At 42.2% G+C, this 17,670-nt stretch overlaps 1 protein-coding gene across 1 annotated transcript in view; it reads right to left on the bottom strand.

Annotated features, from left to right (window-relative positions):
- The window catches only part of LOC126213542 (poly [ADP-ribose] polymerase tankyrase-1-like), a 560,647-nt gene that overhangs the window by 111,175 nt on the left and 431,802 nt on the right, over window positions 1-17,670 (bottom strand). Inside the window, exon 3 of the mRNA XM_049941388.1 lies at window positions 9,053-9,150. Coding sequence (XP_049797345.1) covers window positions 9,053-9,150 — 98 coding nt within the window. The remainder of the gene's footprint in view (window positions 1-9,052; window positions 9,151-17,670) is intronic.

Genomic DNA, 17,670 nt, shown 5'->3' with positions numbered 1-17,670 from the left:
TAGGAAACAGTTTCACATTTCGTTCAAAGGCTCCTGTTTCTCAAGCATGAGATCGAAAAGTAGTTGTACGGAATTTTTTACATTAATTTTGAATCGTCATATTCTTCCATATAATGTGTGTGATGTCCCCATTGCTTCCCCTTTCTCGTTCTGACAATCAATCTTGTCAGTAATTCGATAACTATTGCTACCACCATCAAAACGTATTCTCCGGTGAACTTCTCCCTAAATCGCTTCAGGCAAATGCCGGGATGGTTCCTTTGAAAGGGCACGGCCGATTTCCTTCCCCATCCTTCCTTCACCCGAGCTTGCGCTCCGTCTCTAATGACCTCGTTGTTGACGGGACGTTAAACACTAATATCCTCCTCCTCCTCCTCCGGTGAACTTCACGTTTATTCTCCAGTTAGGTGTTATTACGCGTTCGTACAACGTGTTTTCCGCGCTATTTCGAGAACAGAACTTAAGCGGATGCTAACCGGGGACTGTTCAAGCGGCCCTTAGTGGTTTAGCGACCTGGTAAAAATTTTCTTCCAAAATTTCATTTTCTTGGAAACACTGAGGATTAATATGTAACCTTTCTTACCTGTAATTCCCATTAGTCATTCATCTCCACTCTGGTAGTCTGAATTTATGGATTTCGCAAGTAATTACAACAAAGCTGATCATTCGTAAGTCAGTCACCCACATAAACCGCGACTGGCATTTAACCGTTCGGGTTTATTCGGCTCAGCTCGTGTAGCACCGTCCCCTTTTGTATGCGGGAAAGTTTTCTTAGTTCTATATTCGAATGGGATTCCCCTGGCAGAGAATCATGTACACTATGCACGCATTCAAAAATCAACTTATTATTCGTTCAGAAATCAACTTAGAATGTGTTCGAAAACCAACAGCGATATGTTTTAAAATCATACAAATAATCGATAGACCAACATGAGCTGGCTGCCAGGTGGTTTGTGAAACAAGGCTTTCTTTTCTTCAAAATTATGAATTTGGCGCCCTATGAAATTGCCGCCTCGGGCAGATTCTCTGGCTTGCCCACCATTTCCCCTAGATCTGGGCCTGCTAACTATGATGGTATTTCATTGTAGACCACAGAAAGCAGACCTGTGTGAAAGTCCAGTTGAAACAGCATAGAACTGTGAGTGAATCAGTCCCTAACATGTGGAATCAGAAGCTTTGGTATGCTTCACCTACATCTACATGTATACCTTGCAAATCAGTGTGGAGCGCGTGGCAGAGGATACATCCCAGTGTACCACTTATGGCTTTTCCCATTTCGTTAACGTTTGGAGTTTGAGAAGTCATTTTTAAGTGTGTGTGTGTGTGTGTGTGGTGATTAATCTTTTCTTCAAGATCCCTACTGCAGTGGAACATAGAAGACTGGAGTATATTCTCAGGATTATAGTTTAAAGCCGGATCTATAAACTCTGTAAGTAGGCTTGCTCAGGAAAGACACAAACTGTCCTCAGGAGTGTGCCAATTTAGTTTCACACTTCCCCATAGATGAAACAGACCTGTGACCTTTCATACTACCGTGCTCTGTATACATTCAACACCTCCCGTTAGCCGTATTGGTATGGGTCCTGCATACTTGAGCCATATTGTAGGATGGGCTACACAAGTGATTGCAAGGAATTGCCTTTGTAGACTGATTTTATTTCCCTAGTATTCTACCGATAAATCTAAGTCTACCACCCACTAGACCCATGACTGAGCCTACGTTATTACAATTCATACCACCCCCCCCCCCCCTACACAGTGCTACTACCACGTCTGTGACTCATTCATATTATATTCATAGATACAGAGATTTTTGTGTGTCAGCTCGCCTGCTCAGATGGGTGGTACTGTGCTTACCTCCCATTTAAGTGGGCCTGGGTTGGATTCTTGGCCAGGTTGGAGATTTTCTCCACTCGTGGACTGGCTGTTCTGTTATCATTTCATCCGCATCACCGGTGCGCAAGTCGCCCAATGTGGCGTCGAATGAAATAAGGCTTACACTTGGCGGCCGAAATTCCCTTGAGGGGGTAAACTGGCCAACGATACCATACGCCATTTTCTTTTTGTGTGTCATAATGATATTGGACAGTAACAGCAATGGTAACGATCAGTGATATTTAATTATGATAACTTACCACATACTCTCATCACTGAAGTGCATTTTCTGGGACCTACTCTGCTAATTACTAACTACTAATTAAAATTAGCAGCTCATTCTCCACACCAGTCGGTGTGCGAGAACACCCCCCCCCCCCCAATCGCTGCTCCATTCCAACAGATTTTCAGGATGGTGCAGGTACCGGAAGTCTACATTCTCTACACTGGGACATCCATATGAGCTGTTCAGTGCCTCAGTGTTTTGGGCTGTTCGTAGAGTTGGAGGTATACTTGGCAAAGGCCTGGAGACAGAGGAGAATACCTGTTGGATTACATCATGGCCAGACAGATTCTGAAATCAGATACTGAATTGTGAGGAATATGTGGGAGGAGATGTAGACTCTGATGACATTTTTATTGTGATAATGAGTGAACTGGAGCTTAACGAAACCGTCAAGAGGATTCAGTTTGCAAATGAATGGGACTCTGCAGTAGTGAGGAGTAAAACGCGAATCGGAAGTTCAACGAAACTTAAGATAATGCGACAACGAATACCGAAACTAGAAATTCAGTTGAACAAGGGTGGACATCTCTAAAAGCAGAAATCACAGAAGATGGCAGGTACAAGGAAAGGAACTGAAGAAATGCTGGCGAATGTGAAGTCCACTGAAATTGATTGACAAAAGAAGAAAATATAACAATATTCACGAAAAGACAAGACAACAGTGGTATAACCCGCTAAGGAATGAAATCTATAGGTAGCCCACGACAAAGAAAGCAAAATAGAAGAAGGAAAAATTATATGAAATCGAAAAATAAGTAGAAAGGGCAGTTTCAGCACAAAGCAAACTCGAAACACCCTTTTGTGAAATTAAAAGTGAATGTTTCAACAAATTAATAATTAGAAAGGAATTCCATTAGTACACACAGAGAAGAGAAAGGATGGATGGAAATAGTACATTGGACACCTCTATGAGGGGGAGAAACTGTTAGATGACGTGATAGACGGAGAAATGGAAGACGGATTGGAAACATAACTTTCAGAAAAATATCATCCAGACGCTCCAGAAGCGAGCAAGGACCACAATGTGCGACATGTTTGGCACAATGAGGTAAACAGCTCATTTATAGGAATTACTGACAACAATATACAGAAGAATGGACAAGAAAGCTAGATATATAGTAGAGGATAACGAGTTTGGGTTTAGGAAAGGTAAAAAACCCAGAGAGGTAGATACGACATTGGACTTGATAATGGAGGTAAGAGTTAAAAAGCAAGGAACCTTCATTTTATCTGTCTACATTTAAAAAGCCTTTGACAAAGTAAAATGGTGAAACACATACGAAATTCTCAAAGAAACCTAATTATAAGATATAGGGAAAGTCAGGTAATATACAATATTGTATGCACGATAGTCAACAGGGAGAAATAAGAACGGAAGAAAGAAGTACTGGGATTAAAAAAGTGCAAGACAGGGATGCAGTGGTTCTTCCCAGTTGTTTAAAGTGAACATCAATGATCGATGGTGGAACAGAAGAAAGTTCCAGGAATGGAATTAAAATACTAAGTGAAAGGTTTCCGCTGATACGATTCGCTTAGGATTAGGATTTATAAACGAAGGGAAGAGTGAAGTATTGGCGGTACGAGAAATAACATTGACGGCAAATTTAACATTAAAATTAGGGGCCACAAAGTAGACGAATTGAGGGGATTCTACTACACTGGAAGCAAACAGACGTAAGAGACGAAGCAATGTTGTTACAAAAAGTAATGTAGCACAGGAAAATAGGGCATTCATCGAAACACAAGGCCTCTAGTACCGAACGTAAGTCTTAATTTGGGGAAGAAATATCTGAGAATGTATGTTTGGAACACAGTATTGTATTAAAATGCATCACGGATTGTGAGAATGATTGCATTCAAAATGGGGTGCTATAGAAGGACTTTGAAAATTAGGTAAATTCGTAAGAGAGGAACTGTAAGATCTCTGCAGAATAGCTGAGAACAGCAATATGTGGAAAACAGTAACATGAAAAAGCTATAGGATGATAGGACTTGTGCGAAGACATCAGCGAATAACTTGCACTGTACTACAGAAAGCTGTAAAGGATAATAAACAGGGGAAGACAGATTGGAATTGTATGGTGCTTCAGGGAGCTGTGGAGGGTAAAAACAACAGGGAAAGACGGAGATTTCAGTGGCATGAAGGATAAACACAATAGGGAGAGAGAGACTGCAATGGAATGGTACGACAGGGAGATGTTAACGAGAACAACAACAAGATAGAGATTGGAATACATACGACAAATAACTAAGGACGGTGGGTAAAAATCACACGCTACAGTAAAGAGACTGAACACCCACCGTCCCAGAAATTCAGGAGGGGAATTCGCCAGTCTAAATCTGTTGCTGAAACAGCCAGAAACATCATCTACAGTGGGTGGAGAATCTGGTATGCATACTATGTGTCGTTACTGAGTCTGGTTGCTACGCCAAACTACGCCAGTGCGACCGGGGTGATCCACACCCTGAGATGGCGAGGTGGAAAAGGATTCTTCTGATTTTATTCCTGAGCAGTGCATTTCTTGCCAGCGACCCCATATTGTTTCGTTACTCTGTCTTCCAACTTTCCCTTACTACAACATTCCAATACCGCGTGATTATTATATATTAATCGCTTTTTATATACGAAGTTAGCTGTCAATTGTTGTCATATATTCTTCCTTCACTAAACTTTCCGACGTGATGTTGCATTATTGTTGACATCGGTTTGGAGATTGTGATGACAAATCACAATAATTCACTGTTTGCCATATCTTCCTATTCATACCTAACCTTTCATGATACAACTCTCTCATCCTGTTCATATATTCCGTTATTCGTCTTTCACTTCACTGAGCACGACTAAATCTAGTGTAGCCAATTACATTTACTTTTTCGATCTTCTACCATCCCTACGACATAATGGTGGTGGTGGTGGTGGTGGTGGTGGTGTGTGTGTGTGTGTGTGTGTGTGATGAAGAATGTTTGCAATTTATGATACTGTGGAGTGTAAGCCGTTTTATGAGCTTCCTATTAATGCGCATACAGGCGGCGTGAATGCTGAATTCTAAGAGGAATTGATGTTAAGCATACAACAAAAAAGCATTGTATTAATGTATGATGTGAAATTGTGCTTATACTGGAACAGTTAAATATTTTATTTTTATTATTATTGAAATTTTACGCATCTGTAGCATTTTAAAAGTAAATCAATTTAAGTTTGGGAGGGCAGGGTGTGAAGAAGGCACCAAAAGTGTGTGAAGTATTGAGCAGAGAATGATCTTATGTCATCAGTAACAACAAGAATCTGATGTACATCACTAAGAATAGAAGAGGTGGGAATAAAAATCAGCCACCGAGTTTCAAACCAAAGGTTTATTTAGCCCTTGGTCCAGGTTACGATATTTCTAAAAAATCTTCTTCAGAATAAGTCGGTCCTATAAACGTATACAAACGGTTACAAACTATTTTTACGTATCTAACAAAATATCAATAATCGCGAAATATTTGTAAGGTAAGTGTACTCAATAGTTACACCACAGGGTGGTAAATTACATTAGCTGAAGCTGAGCGGCTATTGCCTAATACATAATTGATGTGAAAACGAGAAACATCACATACCATGGCTTAGGGACAGCAGCCAGAATAAATTCAGCTTATGTCAGAATAAATGCACAAATGTATTCGCCCATTGGTAAAGGCTCTTGTCTATATAAAATTATAACGTGAGTCCAAAGGATAAAATATTTGGTAACCTAAGTATTCAGCATGTCAGAGAAAGGTCAACTGTTCACAAGTACAGGCTCAATCGATGAGGAAAATTTGGGGTGCGGAGGGTGCTAAATACATGCGCGTAAGAAGTACACTTGGATTGCGTTCAGTAACAGCATTTTACATTAAAGTAAGAATGAAAATTTCCACTACCAGGCTACTAACAAGCGATAAATTTATAGATATACATTACGCATAAAATCTCTAACACATTTGCTGACAGAGCAATACTGTATGTAAATTCAGCGTGCAGAAGAGAGTTCTATTTACAAAGCACCACTGTTACAAATACATGGGTAAGGAGCAAAGACAACGTCACTAAAAAGAGAAACTTGCGCTTAACACTACGGAAGCTTAAGCAATAAGGAAAAATTGGAATACAGCAGGCGGTATATACTGCGTCTTGCTGGTAGCAATTAACGTAATTTTACATTAAAGCAAAATGACAATCTCTTATAGACGACTAGTGATAAGCAATACTCTTAGAGGTATGCATTAAATACAAAATTATCTGTGAAACATGTATGCAACAGAGTGAGACTGCACGTAAATGTAATGTGTAGAAGATAAGAATTCTATTATAAAAAATTGCTTCTGTTTCGGAAAAGTGGAGGAAAGAATAAAATGGATAAAGGTACAACATAAAAAATGAGAATCTTCTGCTTAACTGTACTAATTCAGTTTTTCTTTTCGGAATGCCAACTGTAGGAACATGTGATGAAAAAGCCATGAAAAACGAAACCCAGTAATATGAAATGTCAGTAGGTCAACAATAGAGAGAAAAATATTTTGAAGAAAACGGCGCGCATTCGCCAATGTTAGCGTAGATCGGTAAACACGTCTTACGTGTCCGCGAGCGGTATTTTAAAGCCAGCAAGGGAGTGCTCACTCGCGTATTACAACTGATAGTTCAAAATGTTACCGTCTCTCTAACAGGATGCTTACAAATTTGAAGTTGTTCTAGTAAATATAATTTTCAGTCTTATTTTCTTACGTAAAATTACGGTTTCTTCTAATTACCTAGGAGAATGGTGCAAGGTGGCTATTTTTTGATGGCGTTATTGAATGTGTTAATATTTGTAAAGGAAATTGTTGTATTTGAAGGAATATGGTCAGAGAAGTAGTTGTTAGGCAACGGTATCTGTGTCTGCGATGGCAGCACAGCGGAGTCGTAGAATCTTTGAAAGTCAGTTGTGGATAGCTGCGGGGTTCGTTGAGTGTGCAGTGTAATGCATGGACACACTTTTGGACCTGTGTGAACTGGAGATTTATTACGAGGAGGAATGATGACTCAGAACAAAGGCTGGATAGCATACGGACATAAAAAATGTTTTGAAACGAAGAGCAAGGTATTATTTGATGAGATACAAGGTTTATTTTTATTTTTCTAGGCTTGTGTTGTTGATCCACTTCCCCATCGTCACAGTCTAGTTTTTGATAATTATTCTATTGATTGATCTTCTGACTTAATTTACGGTACCATGGAAGTTAGTAAATGAATTTTCATATTAGAGGTTATAACTGGTTTCTTTGACAGGTTCCCTCCTAACTGAAATTTCTGTACTTAAAGGTTAAGTCATATATATATATATATATATATATATATATATATATATATATATATATATATATATATAGTTAAGGCTCACAGGCCATTTGACCATCTTCTTCTGTGCGGATGCACAAACAGTGCCCGAACTCTTACGGGAATCGGCAACAAGCCGCGAGTAATGAGTATAATGGGCAGGGGCACTATGAATATAGTGTGGGACAATAAGTTGGGAATGTGGGTCTCACGGGAGGCGTGCCAGAGATAAATCCCTGCAGCCGCACTATCCTCTGTGTCTTCGGTGGCTCAGATGGATAGAGCATCTGCCATGTATGCAGGGGATCCCGGGTTCGAGTCCCTCCGGGGAACACATTTTCAACTGTACCCGTTGACATATCAACGCCTGTATGGAGCTAGGGGTATTCATTTCATTGTTAAGTCATGTGTTTCATTGGCTCACTCTGTCAAGATTGTCAACCCAATTTCCCTGGACCAACTATAGTTAGTTTTAAGCAGGATTTTTTCAGTTGTTTCTGAGTCTTGCTGTGTTGCCGTTTCTGCCAGTGCTTCATTTTGCAGGTGAGATTCATAATATGTGATTGTTTCGTTTCCTTTGCGCAATGTAGGTTCTGTCAGTTTCTTTATTTTACCAGAGCCGTACGTCAGTGGAGAAATTTTCGTGTGTTTCAGGTTGCAGTGTTATACAGGTCGACATTACTTTTTTTATACAGTTACGTTTTTTTTCTCGAACAGTTCGCACTGATCATGTCTATTGAGCGTGAAACTATTGGTTTGCTTATTTATTTGCTTATGAATAAGATCCGTTTCCAGAAACACAGCATTCTCTTCAGTTTCGTGCAAGCGAAGTGGCTTTGAGTTCAGTGCCACATTTAGGCTGTCAGTCCGGGTTTGTACGTACAATAAAACACACACATTATACACACACACACACACATATATATATATATATATATATATATATATATATATATATATATATATTCCTGAACAATACACACACACAAATATAGGAGTGGGAAAAGCAGGTGAGCATATTATGCTGTCAGAATGAGATTTTCACTCTGCAGCGGAGTGTGCGCTGATATGAAAATTCCTGGCAGATTAAGACTGTGTGCCGGACCGAGAGTCGAACTCGGGACCTTTGTCTTTCGCGGGCAAGTGCTCTACCAACTGAGTTACCCAAGCACGACTCACACCGCATCGTCATATCTTTACTTCTGACAGTTCCTCGTCTCCTAACTTCCAAACTTTACAGAGGCACTCCTGCGAACCTTGCAGAACTAGCACTCCTGAAAGAAAGGATCTCATTCCGGGAACATACCCCAGGTTGTGGCTAAGCCGTATCTCCGCAATATCCTTTCTTCCAGGAGTGTTAGTTCTGCAAGGTTCGCAGGAGAGCCTCTGTAAAGTTTGGAAGGTAGGAGACGAGGTACTGGTAGAAGTAAAGCTGTGGGGACGGGGCGTGAGTCGTGCTCGGGTAGCTCAGTCGGTAGAGCACTTGCCCGAGTTGGAGTCTTGGTGAGGCACACAGTTTTAATCTGCCAGGAAGTTTCATGTTACGCCGTGCTTACCTGTATTCTGCCGACGGCTCACCGAGCAGCCGACTCACTTCGACCACTTCATCAGGGTGGTTGAGGACTGCATCGGCCCAGCCCTGTGTGGCTAACACCTGCAAGTTGGCCTTTATGAAGGCGACAGCGGCCTCTGTGAGACTGAGACACGAGTGACCGACTGCCAGCACCGCTGTGGCTGCCGCGTTCTCCACTGTCAGCTGAGCGGCCAGCTCCCGCTCACAGCCTCCCTTCAGCCCGGGGACACAGTCGGTGTCCGCAGCTTCCAGTAGGGCGGCCATACTGGACAGCCGGGGGGCCCGGAGGGAATACACGTAGACCGGCAGCTCCCGGAGTGCTGGACCCTCCACGTCGGGGACCGTGACCTCTCCGCCGCTGGCCTCCAGTGTGTCGTGCTGGAACGTGGAGGCCAACACGGGGCTCCCGCCTGCATGGAGATGCGTGTCGCCCGCCACCAGCGTCACCTCCTCACTGTCCCCCCTGCCTACGGCCGCAGCCTCCTGCATCTCTTTGGCAGCTGCCATTGTGGACAGTTCTGAAACAAAATTAGAATCATATTAATACTGTCAGCTGCCGACGGGCGTTGATATATATCAACGGGGACAGGTGAAAATGTGTGCCCCGACCGGGACTCGAACTTGGGATCTCCTGCTTACATGGCACATGCTCTATCCATCTTATTTTTTTTTTAGAAAATTTTAATTCAATATTTGTTCATTATAATTTCTACTTGACAAAAAATAGAACTTAAATAAAAGTAAGAAAAGGTTTACTGTAAGAGAGATTCGAACCAGAGACTCTCCACTTACCAGACATCGACGCTGTTTATATACAGGGTGTCCCAGCTATCTTATGCACCCAAAATATCTCTGGAACAGTAACAGCTATTGGAAAACGACTGTCACCGGTATCTATGTAGGGCTGGTGCCCATGAATGTACATATTTGGAAACATTCTAAAACGAAAGCATACATGTTTTTTAACACAAACCTATGTTTTTTTAAATGGACCTCCTATATTTTTTCTTCAGCAATCCATAGCATGACAAAGCACATACACAATGGCGTTGATTGCATCGCAATATTCCCATTACATCCCGAGATATTGAGACGCGAATTTGACGCTTGAAACACCCGACATGCGCTGCTAGCGCACGTCCTGAGGCTGCCCGTAATCGCGATGTGATTGACATGTGTAATCACACCTCCATACTTATCAAGAGGAACACTTACTTATCAATCACATCGCGATTACGGGCAGCATGGGGTTCACTGTGGGACGGGTAGTATCAAACAAGGGAACTACTTCGTGATTGAAAAATGCTGCGCGCATTCGTCTATTACCTGTCCCTGAAGGGGCGTAAATATTGATAAATCTCATCCTTTGTATATTACACACAATTGCGCGTCCGCTCGGCAACGTTTGGACATTGTCTGGCTCTAGGGAATTTTTGTATATAATCGCGGTGCCGCATTTTATATTATTGTTATGTTATAAATAACATCGTATCCATTTATGTTATTGAGGATGTTTGCGGTGAACTTCCTGAAGGAATGTTACGTCAAAACGACTAATGTACGAAGTCCATTAGGGATAAAACTTTGTGAGTAGCAGAAATCTTTTAGATGCCGAACAGTTGCCTCGCGCCGGCGTTCTGCTTCTGTTTCGGGCGACGCAACAGGGACGACTGTCACGTGGTATTGTTGGTCAGATTTAGGCAGTGTGCGATTTGTGCTTTTAGCAGTGGGGGGGATGTCTTAGGGGGTTAGTATAATTATATATGTTACTAGCTTGGACCGTGGCGTTACCCATGGTTAAACAGTTATTTATAAATAGATGTTAATGCCGAAACTCACTATTCACGCCTATGCACTATCAGAAAAGCCATCCCTTGTTATATCTTTAAAAGTACATTATAGTTAAAGTTTATTTACAAAATCATCTACATATATGTATACGAGGGGAATTCAAAAAGTAAAGGCACATTTGTGAAAAGCTGTACTTATTCTGATGACAGAAAACTGAAACATGCGTTATTTTTGTACGTAACCTCCCTGGACTTCAATGCAGTTTTCCCGACGTTTTCCGAGTTTTTTTATTTCATCAGAAAATACGTTTATCGGTTGCATCTGTAACCAATTTTGCACCGCATGACGTATTCATCACTTTCAAATCTTCTTCCCTGTAGTGCTTCCGTTAAGGGTCCAAACATGTGAGAATCGCTTGGAGCCAGGTCTGGACTGTATGGTGGATGTTCCAGAACCTCGAATCTCAACTCGTTTATTGCGTCGGCTGTCCGTTTGGCAGAATGTGGGCGAGCGTTATCTTGCTGCAGGATGACACCTCTTCACAGTTTTCCACGACGTTTGGATCTGATTGCAGGTTTTAGTTTCGTACGTAACACATCACATCCACCATACAATACAGACCTGGCTCTAAAGCCTCGTTTCGCTGGGGCGACGTCTTGCAACATTGTGCTACGGAAATGTGGCGTGCGTCGTGTTGTCATTTAGTTCTAGATGTTTTGAAATGCTTAACTAGTACATATAACTTTTTCAAAATTAATAAGCAAACATATTAATAGTAAACTTCCAGTGTTCGGCTCCACAAATTTAAATTATATGTAAAGTTTTACTCCAGTGCTTGGGAAATAAACATCCCAGGTTGGGATGCATGAACTAAAACCTGAGAAGTGGATGGTCTGATGCAGAGGGGGGGGGGGGGGGGGAAATCCCCCCCCTGCAAATCACACTGGATTTAGGACTTGCATCCGAATTTCCGTTTCCACGGCCGCGTCGATGTTTCCTTTTTGAGGTTTCATTCGGTGAATGGCTCATCTACCTCCTACTAGGGGATGGACTGGGGTCTTTACGTGAAAGACGAGTTTGTGAGGGAGCAGCAGCAGCAGAACTACGCCCACTCTCTGAATTTTGCGTGTTGTTCGGAATTATATCGGATGCAGTATCATCACTATTTGGCGGCTCTGGGTGGATGTCAGCCACAACCATGTCATTTGTTACATTATTGCCAAGAGAATTTTCTCGAATGACGGCTTTTTCTGTTACGTCCATGGCAGTGTCCGTGTTCTCTGGTGTCGTGGACGATTCGCACGCAGCGTCTGTCACAGGGAGTGACGAGAGCCGAATCGGAGCAACACCCAACGCTGCAGAGACATACGAATTTTTCTGCTTTTGTGCGCTATCCCCGCCGAGCGGGAGCTGTTCAGGGCGACGCCTGTTAGGACAATTTTGTCGAAAGTGGTCGGTTGCATAGCAGTACGAGCACGTCTGTGGCTGTCCATTGTACGATATAAAAAAATGGTTCATATGGCTCTGAGCACTATCAGACTTAACATCTAAGGTCATCAGTCCCCTAGAACTACTTAAACCTAACTAACCCAAGGACAGCACACAACACCCAGTCATCACGAGGCAGAGAAAATCCCTGACCCCTCCGGGAATCGAACCTGGAAACCCGGGCGTGGGAAGCGAGAATGCTACCGCACGATCACGAGCTGCGGACTGTACGATACAAAAGCCGTGTAACCGCCTATGACGAGAAAGGACGGGATGTGCTGTTTTAGTTCAATAAGGACACTTCTTACACCATTGTATACTTGTAGGCGGAAACCACTGCCTTATTTTTCATTCGTCACTGAAAGCACATTCCCATACGGCATGAGACCAGGAGCAGTCATTTCCGTTGGTATTTCAAAAGGAAGGTTGAAAATACGCACTTGACGAATACCGTAACCCGCATGGCACACGGTCACGTCGCAAACGCTTCCATCACGATATTTAAACTTGCGTTTTCCACCGTTTTGATTTATGAGATTTTCGCACATTTCCGCATCATTGAATTTCATGAACAGAGTTCCAATAACAAAGTCGCACTGGATTCCATATGTTTCGGTGTCGGTAAGATTGAGTTCGTCTATAATCCAGTCGTGTGCTTCGTATGCCGTAGGGTGTACAGCTTCTTTGTCGAAAATAACATTCAATGTGTTCGATCTGTTAACGTCTTCAGTTTTCAAACTGTTACTTTAACTAAAGAACTACGCAGAAAACGCGGTAAAATGAGAAACTCTACAGCAGATCGCAACGCGGCGATGCCAATGTCACTGCTTGCTAATCTTTTTGGTGATCAGATAATTTCACAGGGACTCTGGCCTCCACGATCGCCTGACCTAACACCACCTGACTTTTTCTTCTGGGGTGCAGCGAAAGCAACTGTCTATAAAAACTGTCCAAAATCCATCGACGAATAGAAAACTGCAATATCCACTTTCACTGCTCTTGTTACAGAAGAGATGTTACAGCCTGCGTTTGGAAACATGATTAGACGAATTGAATTGTGTATTCAGCAACAGGGGTGACACTTTCAGCATTTAATTTGAACATTTTTGAGTAAAAATGAATATTCTATAAATTAATAACTTGTATTTCACTGAGATTCATTTAGGTATACATTCGCTGCGGCATACGGCATGCGCAGCTAACAATGACACAGCACTGCGGAGAGACTTTTTGAACACCCCGTATCTACAAAACGGGATCTGCATCTTTTCCAAATAACATTAAACAAGAGCCGCGACACGGCGATTACACACTTCGTAATTTCAAAGGAATCCCAGAAGCCAAGGTCGCTCAACTTTGGCTTGGAATGCACCTGTTACGCACAATCGGTAGTAACATTTGCAATGCAATGTAACAAAACACACTGTGAAACCGTTTACTAGTATTCAGACATGAGAAGTGTTTTTACTCCATCGAGTCTTAAAACATCCAGAGATGATAGTTATATGTGAAACAGTTTTGTGCTCCACACAGTGAGTTACCTGCTCTGTACTCACAACACTGCGCTCTCCGCCACGCCTCGCTAGCGACTGCCTGGCTGCCCAGCACAGCGCGAGAGCGGCGCAGCTGTGTCGTCACGTGACCCCGCTCTCGGGACGCTGGCGGAAATGGCGAGGTGCGGCCTCGGCGTTGCGCAACGTCCTTTTGAGAAACCAGCCGACTCGACTCTTCCTTCTGCGAAACACTGCCGTCGTTGAAACTTCCTGGCAGATTAAAACTGTGTGCCAGACCGAGACTCGAACTCGGGACCTTTGCCTTACGCGGGCAAGTGCTCTAGCGACTCAGGCGTGCTTGGGTAGCTCAGTCGGAAGAGCACTTGCCACAAAAGGCAAAGGTACCGAGTTCGAGTCTCGGTCTGGCACACGGTTTTAACCTGCCAGCAAGTTTCATATAGCGCACAGTCCGCTGCAGAGTGAAAATCTCATTCTTGAAACATGCCCCAGGCTGTGGCTAAGGCCCGTATTACACTATCAAATTTCTTTGTTATAGATTTGATCAAAGATGTGATCAAATATTCCGTCAAATATATTTGACAAAGATCTTTGACGTAGCGCTAGTAGCGCTATCATCAAATTTTTCGTCAAAGTTCAAGATGGCTGACAACAACTTGTTATTAACCGCAGCAGTTCCACGTACCGCAATTGCATTGTGTGCACATGCGGAAAAGAAGTGGGGGAAAAACAGGAACCATACATACGCGGTTGACACTCTTAAATTCCTGGGACTACAACTTGATAATAAATTCAGTTGGGAGGAGTACACCACAGAACTACAGAAACTCCTTAACAAATCTGTGTTTGCAATTAGAGTGTTAGCAGACATAGGCAACATAAAAATGAAAAAGCTTGCATACTTTGCCTGCTTTCATTCCATAATGTCATATAGTATAATATTTTGGGGTAAATATTGAAGTCAAACAAAAGTTTTCAGAGTCCAAAAGCGTGTAATACGTATTATTTGTGAAGTAAATTCACGGACGTCCTGTAGAAACCTCTTCAAAGAACTGGGTATACTAACCACTGCCTCTCAGTATATTTACTCCTTAATGAAATTTGTCCTGAATAATATATCTCTTTTTCCAACAAACAACTCAGTTCATACATACAGTACCAGGAACAAAAATGATCTGCACAAGGACTTAAAAGCACTTACTTTACTTCAAAAAGGGGTCCACTACTCAGGAACACTCAGCTTCAATAATTTGTCAGCAAACATAAAAAGTTTATTTACAAATAAAGATCAGTTTAAAAGGAGCCTGAAAAGCTTACTAGTGGCCAACTCCTCCTACTCCATTGAGGAAATTTTTAATAGAAACATGTGATGGATTGTATTTATTCATACTATTAGTATTGTTATTTCAGATTTTTTAAAAAATTGACATGTTTCACATCCACGAGGATCTCCTCAGCACAGATCTATTGAACGAAAAACTAATCTAATCTCGGTGGGTTTTACGACGACACGATAAAAGCATTGAACAAAACTTGTTACGTGAGCTTACAGTGGAAGACGTCAAGTCGTACATCAGTTACTTAAGAATGGATGAGCATACATTTCTGTATGTGCTCAGTGAAGTGTATCCTCATATCACAAAGCACAATATTCAGTTAAGAACTGCTACATCTTCAGAAGACAGGCTCACTGTAACACTCCGATTCCTTGCTACAGGAGAGGGTTACGTTAGGTTAGGTCAGGTCAGGTCAGGTCACCAATCTTCTTAATCAATTTTTGTATTCAGGGTGCCTCACGTTGTAAAGCGCCTCATCAGCTTCATACATCCCTATTAATTTTGTAGTTGTCGGCACACACCAATTGTATTTACCGACAATGTTTATAAAAACACTACAGACGACAGAAGGCTGCAGCGATGCTAGCGCTCCATGTGGTAACATGTCACATTGCAGTTTACAGAAGACAACCGACTTCTTTGATCAAATCTACACCGAGGCCCTAGATTTGATCAAATATTGGACGACATTTGACAAAGTTCCTATTACACCATCAAATATGTTTGACAAAGATTTTTAACAAATATATGTGACAAAGAAATTTGATAGTGTAATACCGTCCTAAGCCATCTCTCTGCAATATCCTTTCTTCCAGGAGTGCTAGATCTGCAGGTTCGCTTCTGTGAAGTTTGGAAAGTAGGAGACGAAGTAATGGCGGAAGTAAAGCTGTGTGGACGGGGCGTGAGTCGTGCTTGGGTAGCTCAGCCGGTAGAGCACTTGCCCGCGAAAGGCAAAGGTCCCGAGTTCGAGTCTCGGTCTGGCACACATTTGTAGTCTCCCAGGAAGTTTCATATCAGCGCACACTCTGCTGCAGAGTGAAAATATCATTCTGGAGACTGCCGTAGTTTTTGCCAAGACGCCCTCTCAAACTTCCTTACTAGCGGCACATGCAACTTGCCATATTGAAAAGTAGAGACGCCGGTGAAAAAGCAGCTTCAGCCTCACTATATTCGAAAGGCTTTTCATACTGCTCAACACTGTCGACCGCCAACCGAGATATTAGGTTCGTTTGAGCAGTTGCTAGCGGCCTCGTGCACATGCGCAGAGCTGAATTCGGGTACGAGCAGTGCCTTCGTCCCGCTTCTGGCAACTTGAAGCCTGGCTGTTTCCCGTATGAGCAGTAGCAGGAAGTAACCAGATGCTAACTGGAAAAAAATTTCTGCCGCGTCCAAGCTGCCAGATTCGCGCATGCACTGTGCAATCTGAGTTATAGTGGGGGGTCACTTTCCACGTAACCCGTGTATATGATTCGAGATATTGCTATTCTCTCTTCGTTTATAGCTCCCACACTGAATGACAACAAAACAGATTTCTCTGCCCAGGTGTCATCAAGTGAATAAATATACATCCCCATAATTGTGAAAGAGTAAAATAAGTTAGTAGTTTCAAATTTCTCATTTTATAATACTTTCAAGTTAATAGCAATCAACCATTAATCATTTTAATGTAGTTATTTGTGTCGGTTTGCTAGAGAAATTTGCTTCCATTAATCTTTTCCGCTGAGGCAGTCAATTTATTTGAAACAAAGTGTTTCATTCCTATCTGTTTGTTAGTTTCGACTTCGTTCAGTTCCAAGTGCATATTTTAATTTATTGGCACGAATGGCATTATAGCATAATAAAGAACCAAAACTGAGATAACACAGTACTGGTACGCCAAAAAAATTGGTAGCACGAAAACCACGTAGAAAAGCTGAATAGGCCTATTAGGTACTTCAGAGTGCATCTGGACATATAAATGTGCAATTAGAGCGGAATGAAGCATTTTAGTTGTTGTTGTTGTTGTGGTCTTCAGTCCTGAGACTGGTTTGATGCAGCTCTCCATGGTTCATGAAATTCCGATGCTGCTGGAGTAGTCTCTGATGTCCTTTTCCTTTTGTGTCACTGTAAGATCTCCTAATACGTACAAACATACGTAAACATTTACTTGAAGCTGACTAAGTAGCAAATTTGGTCAGTAGTTTTGAACTAAATACTTTGTTTAAAAAATGGTTCAAATGGCTCTGAGCACTATGGGACTTAACATCAGAGGTCATCAGTCCCCTAGAACTAAGAACTACTTAAACGTAACTAACCTAAAGACATCACACATATCCATGCCCGAGGCAGGATTCGAACCTGCGACCGTAGCGGTCGCGCGGTTCCGGACTGTAGCGCCTAGAACCGCTCGGCCACCCTGGCCGGCTTTTGTTTCAAATATACTGGCAGCTGTAGCAGAGTTTTGCAAATCTGCCTTCTAGTAAAACAATGTTTTT

This window comes from Schistocerca nitens, chromosome 11 (assembly GCF_023898315.1).
Source record: "Schistocerca nitens isolate TAMUIC-IGC-003100 chromosome 11, iqSchNite1.1, whole genome shotgun sequence".
Taxonomy (NCBI): Eukaryota; Metazoa; Arthropoda; class Insecta; order Orthoptera; family Acrididae; genus Schistocerca; species Schistocerca nitens.
The sequence above is the reverse complement of the archived record's forward strand: the minus strand, read 5'-3'. Positions and strand labels throughout refer to the sequence as shown.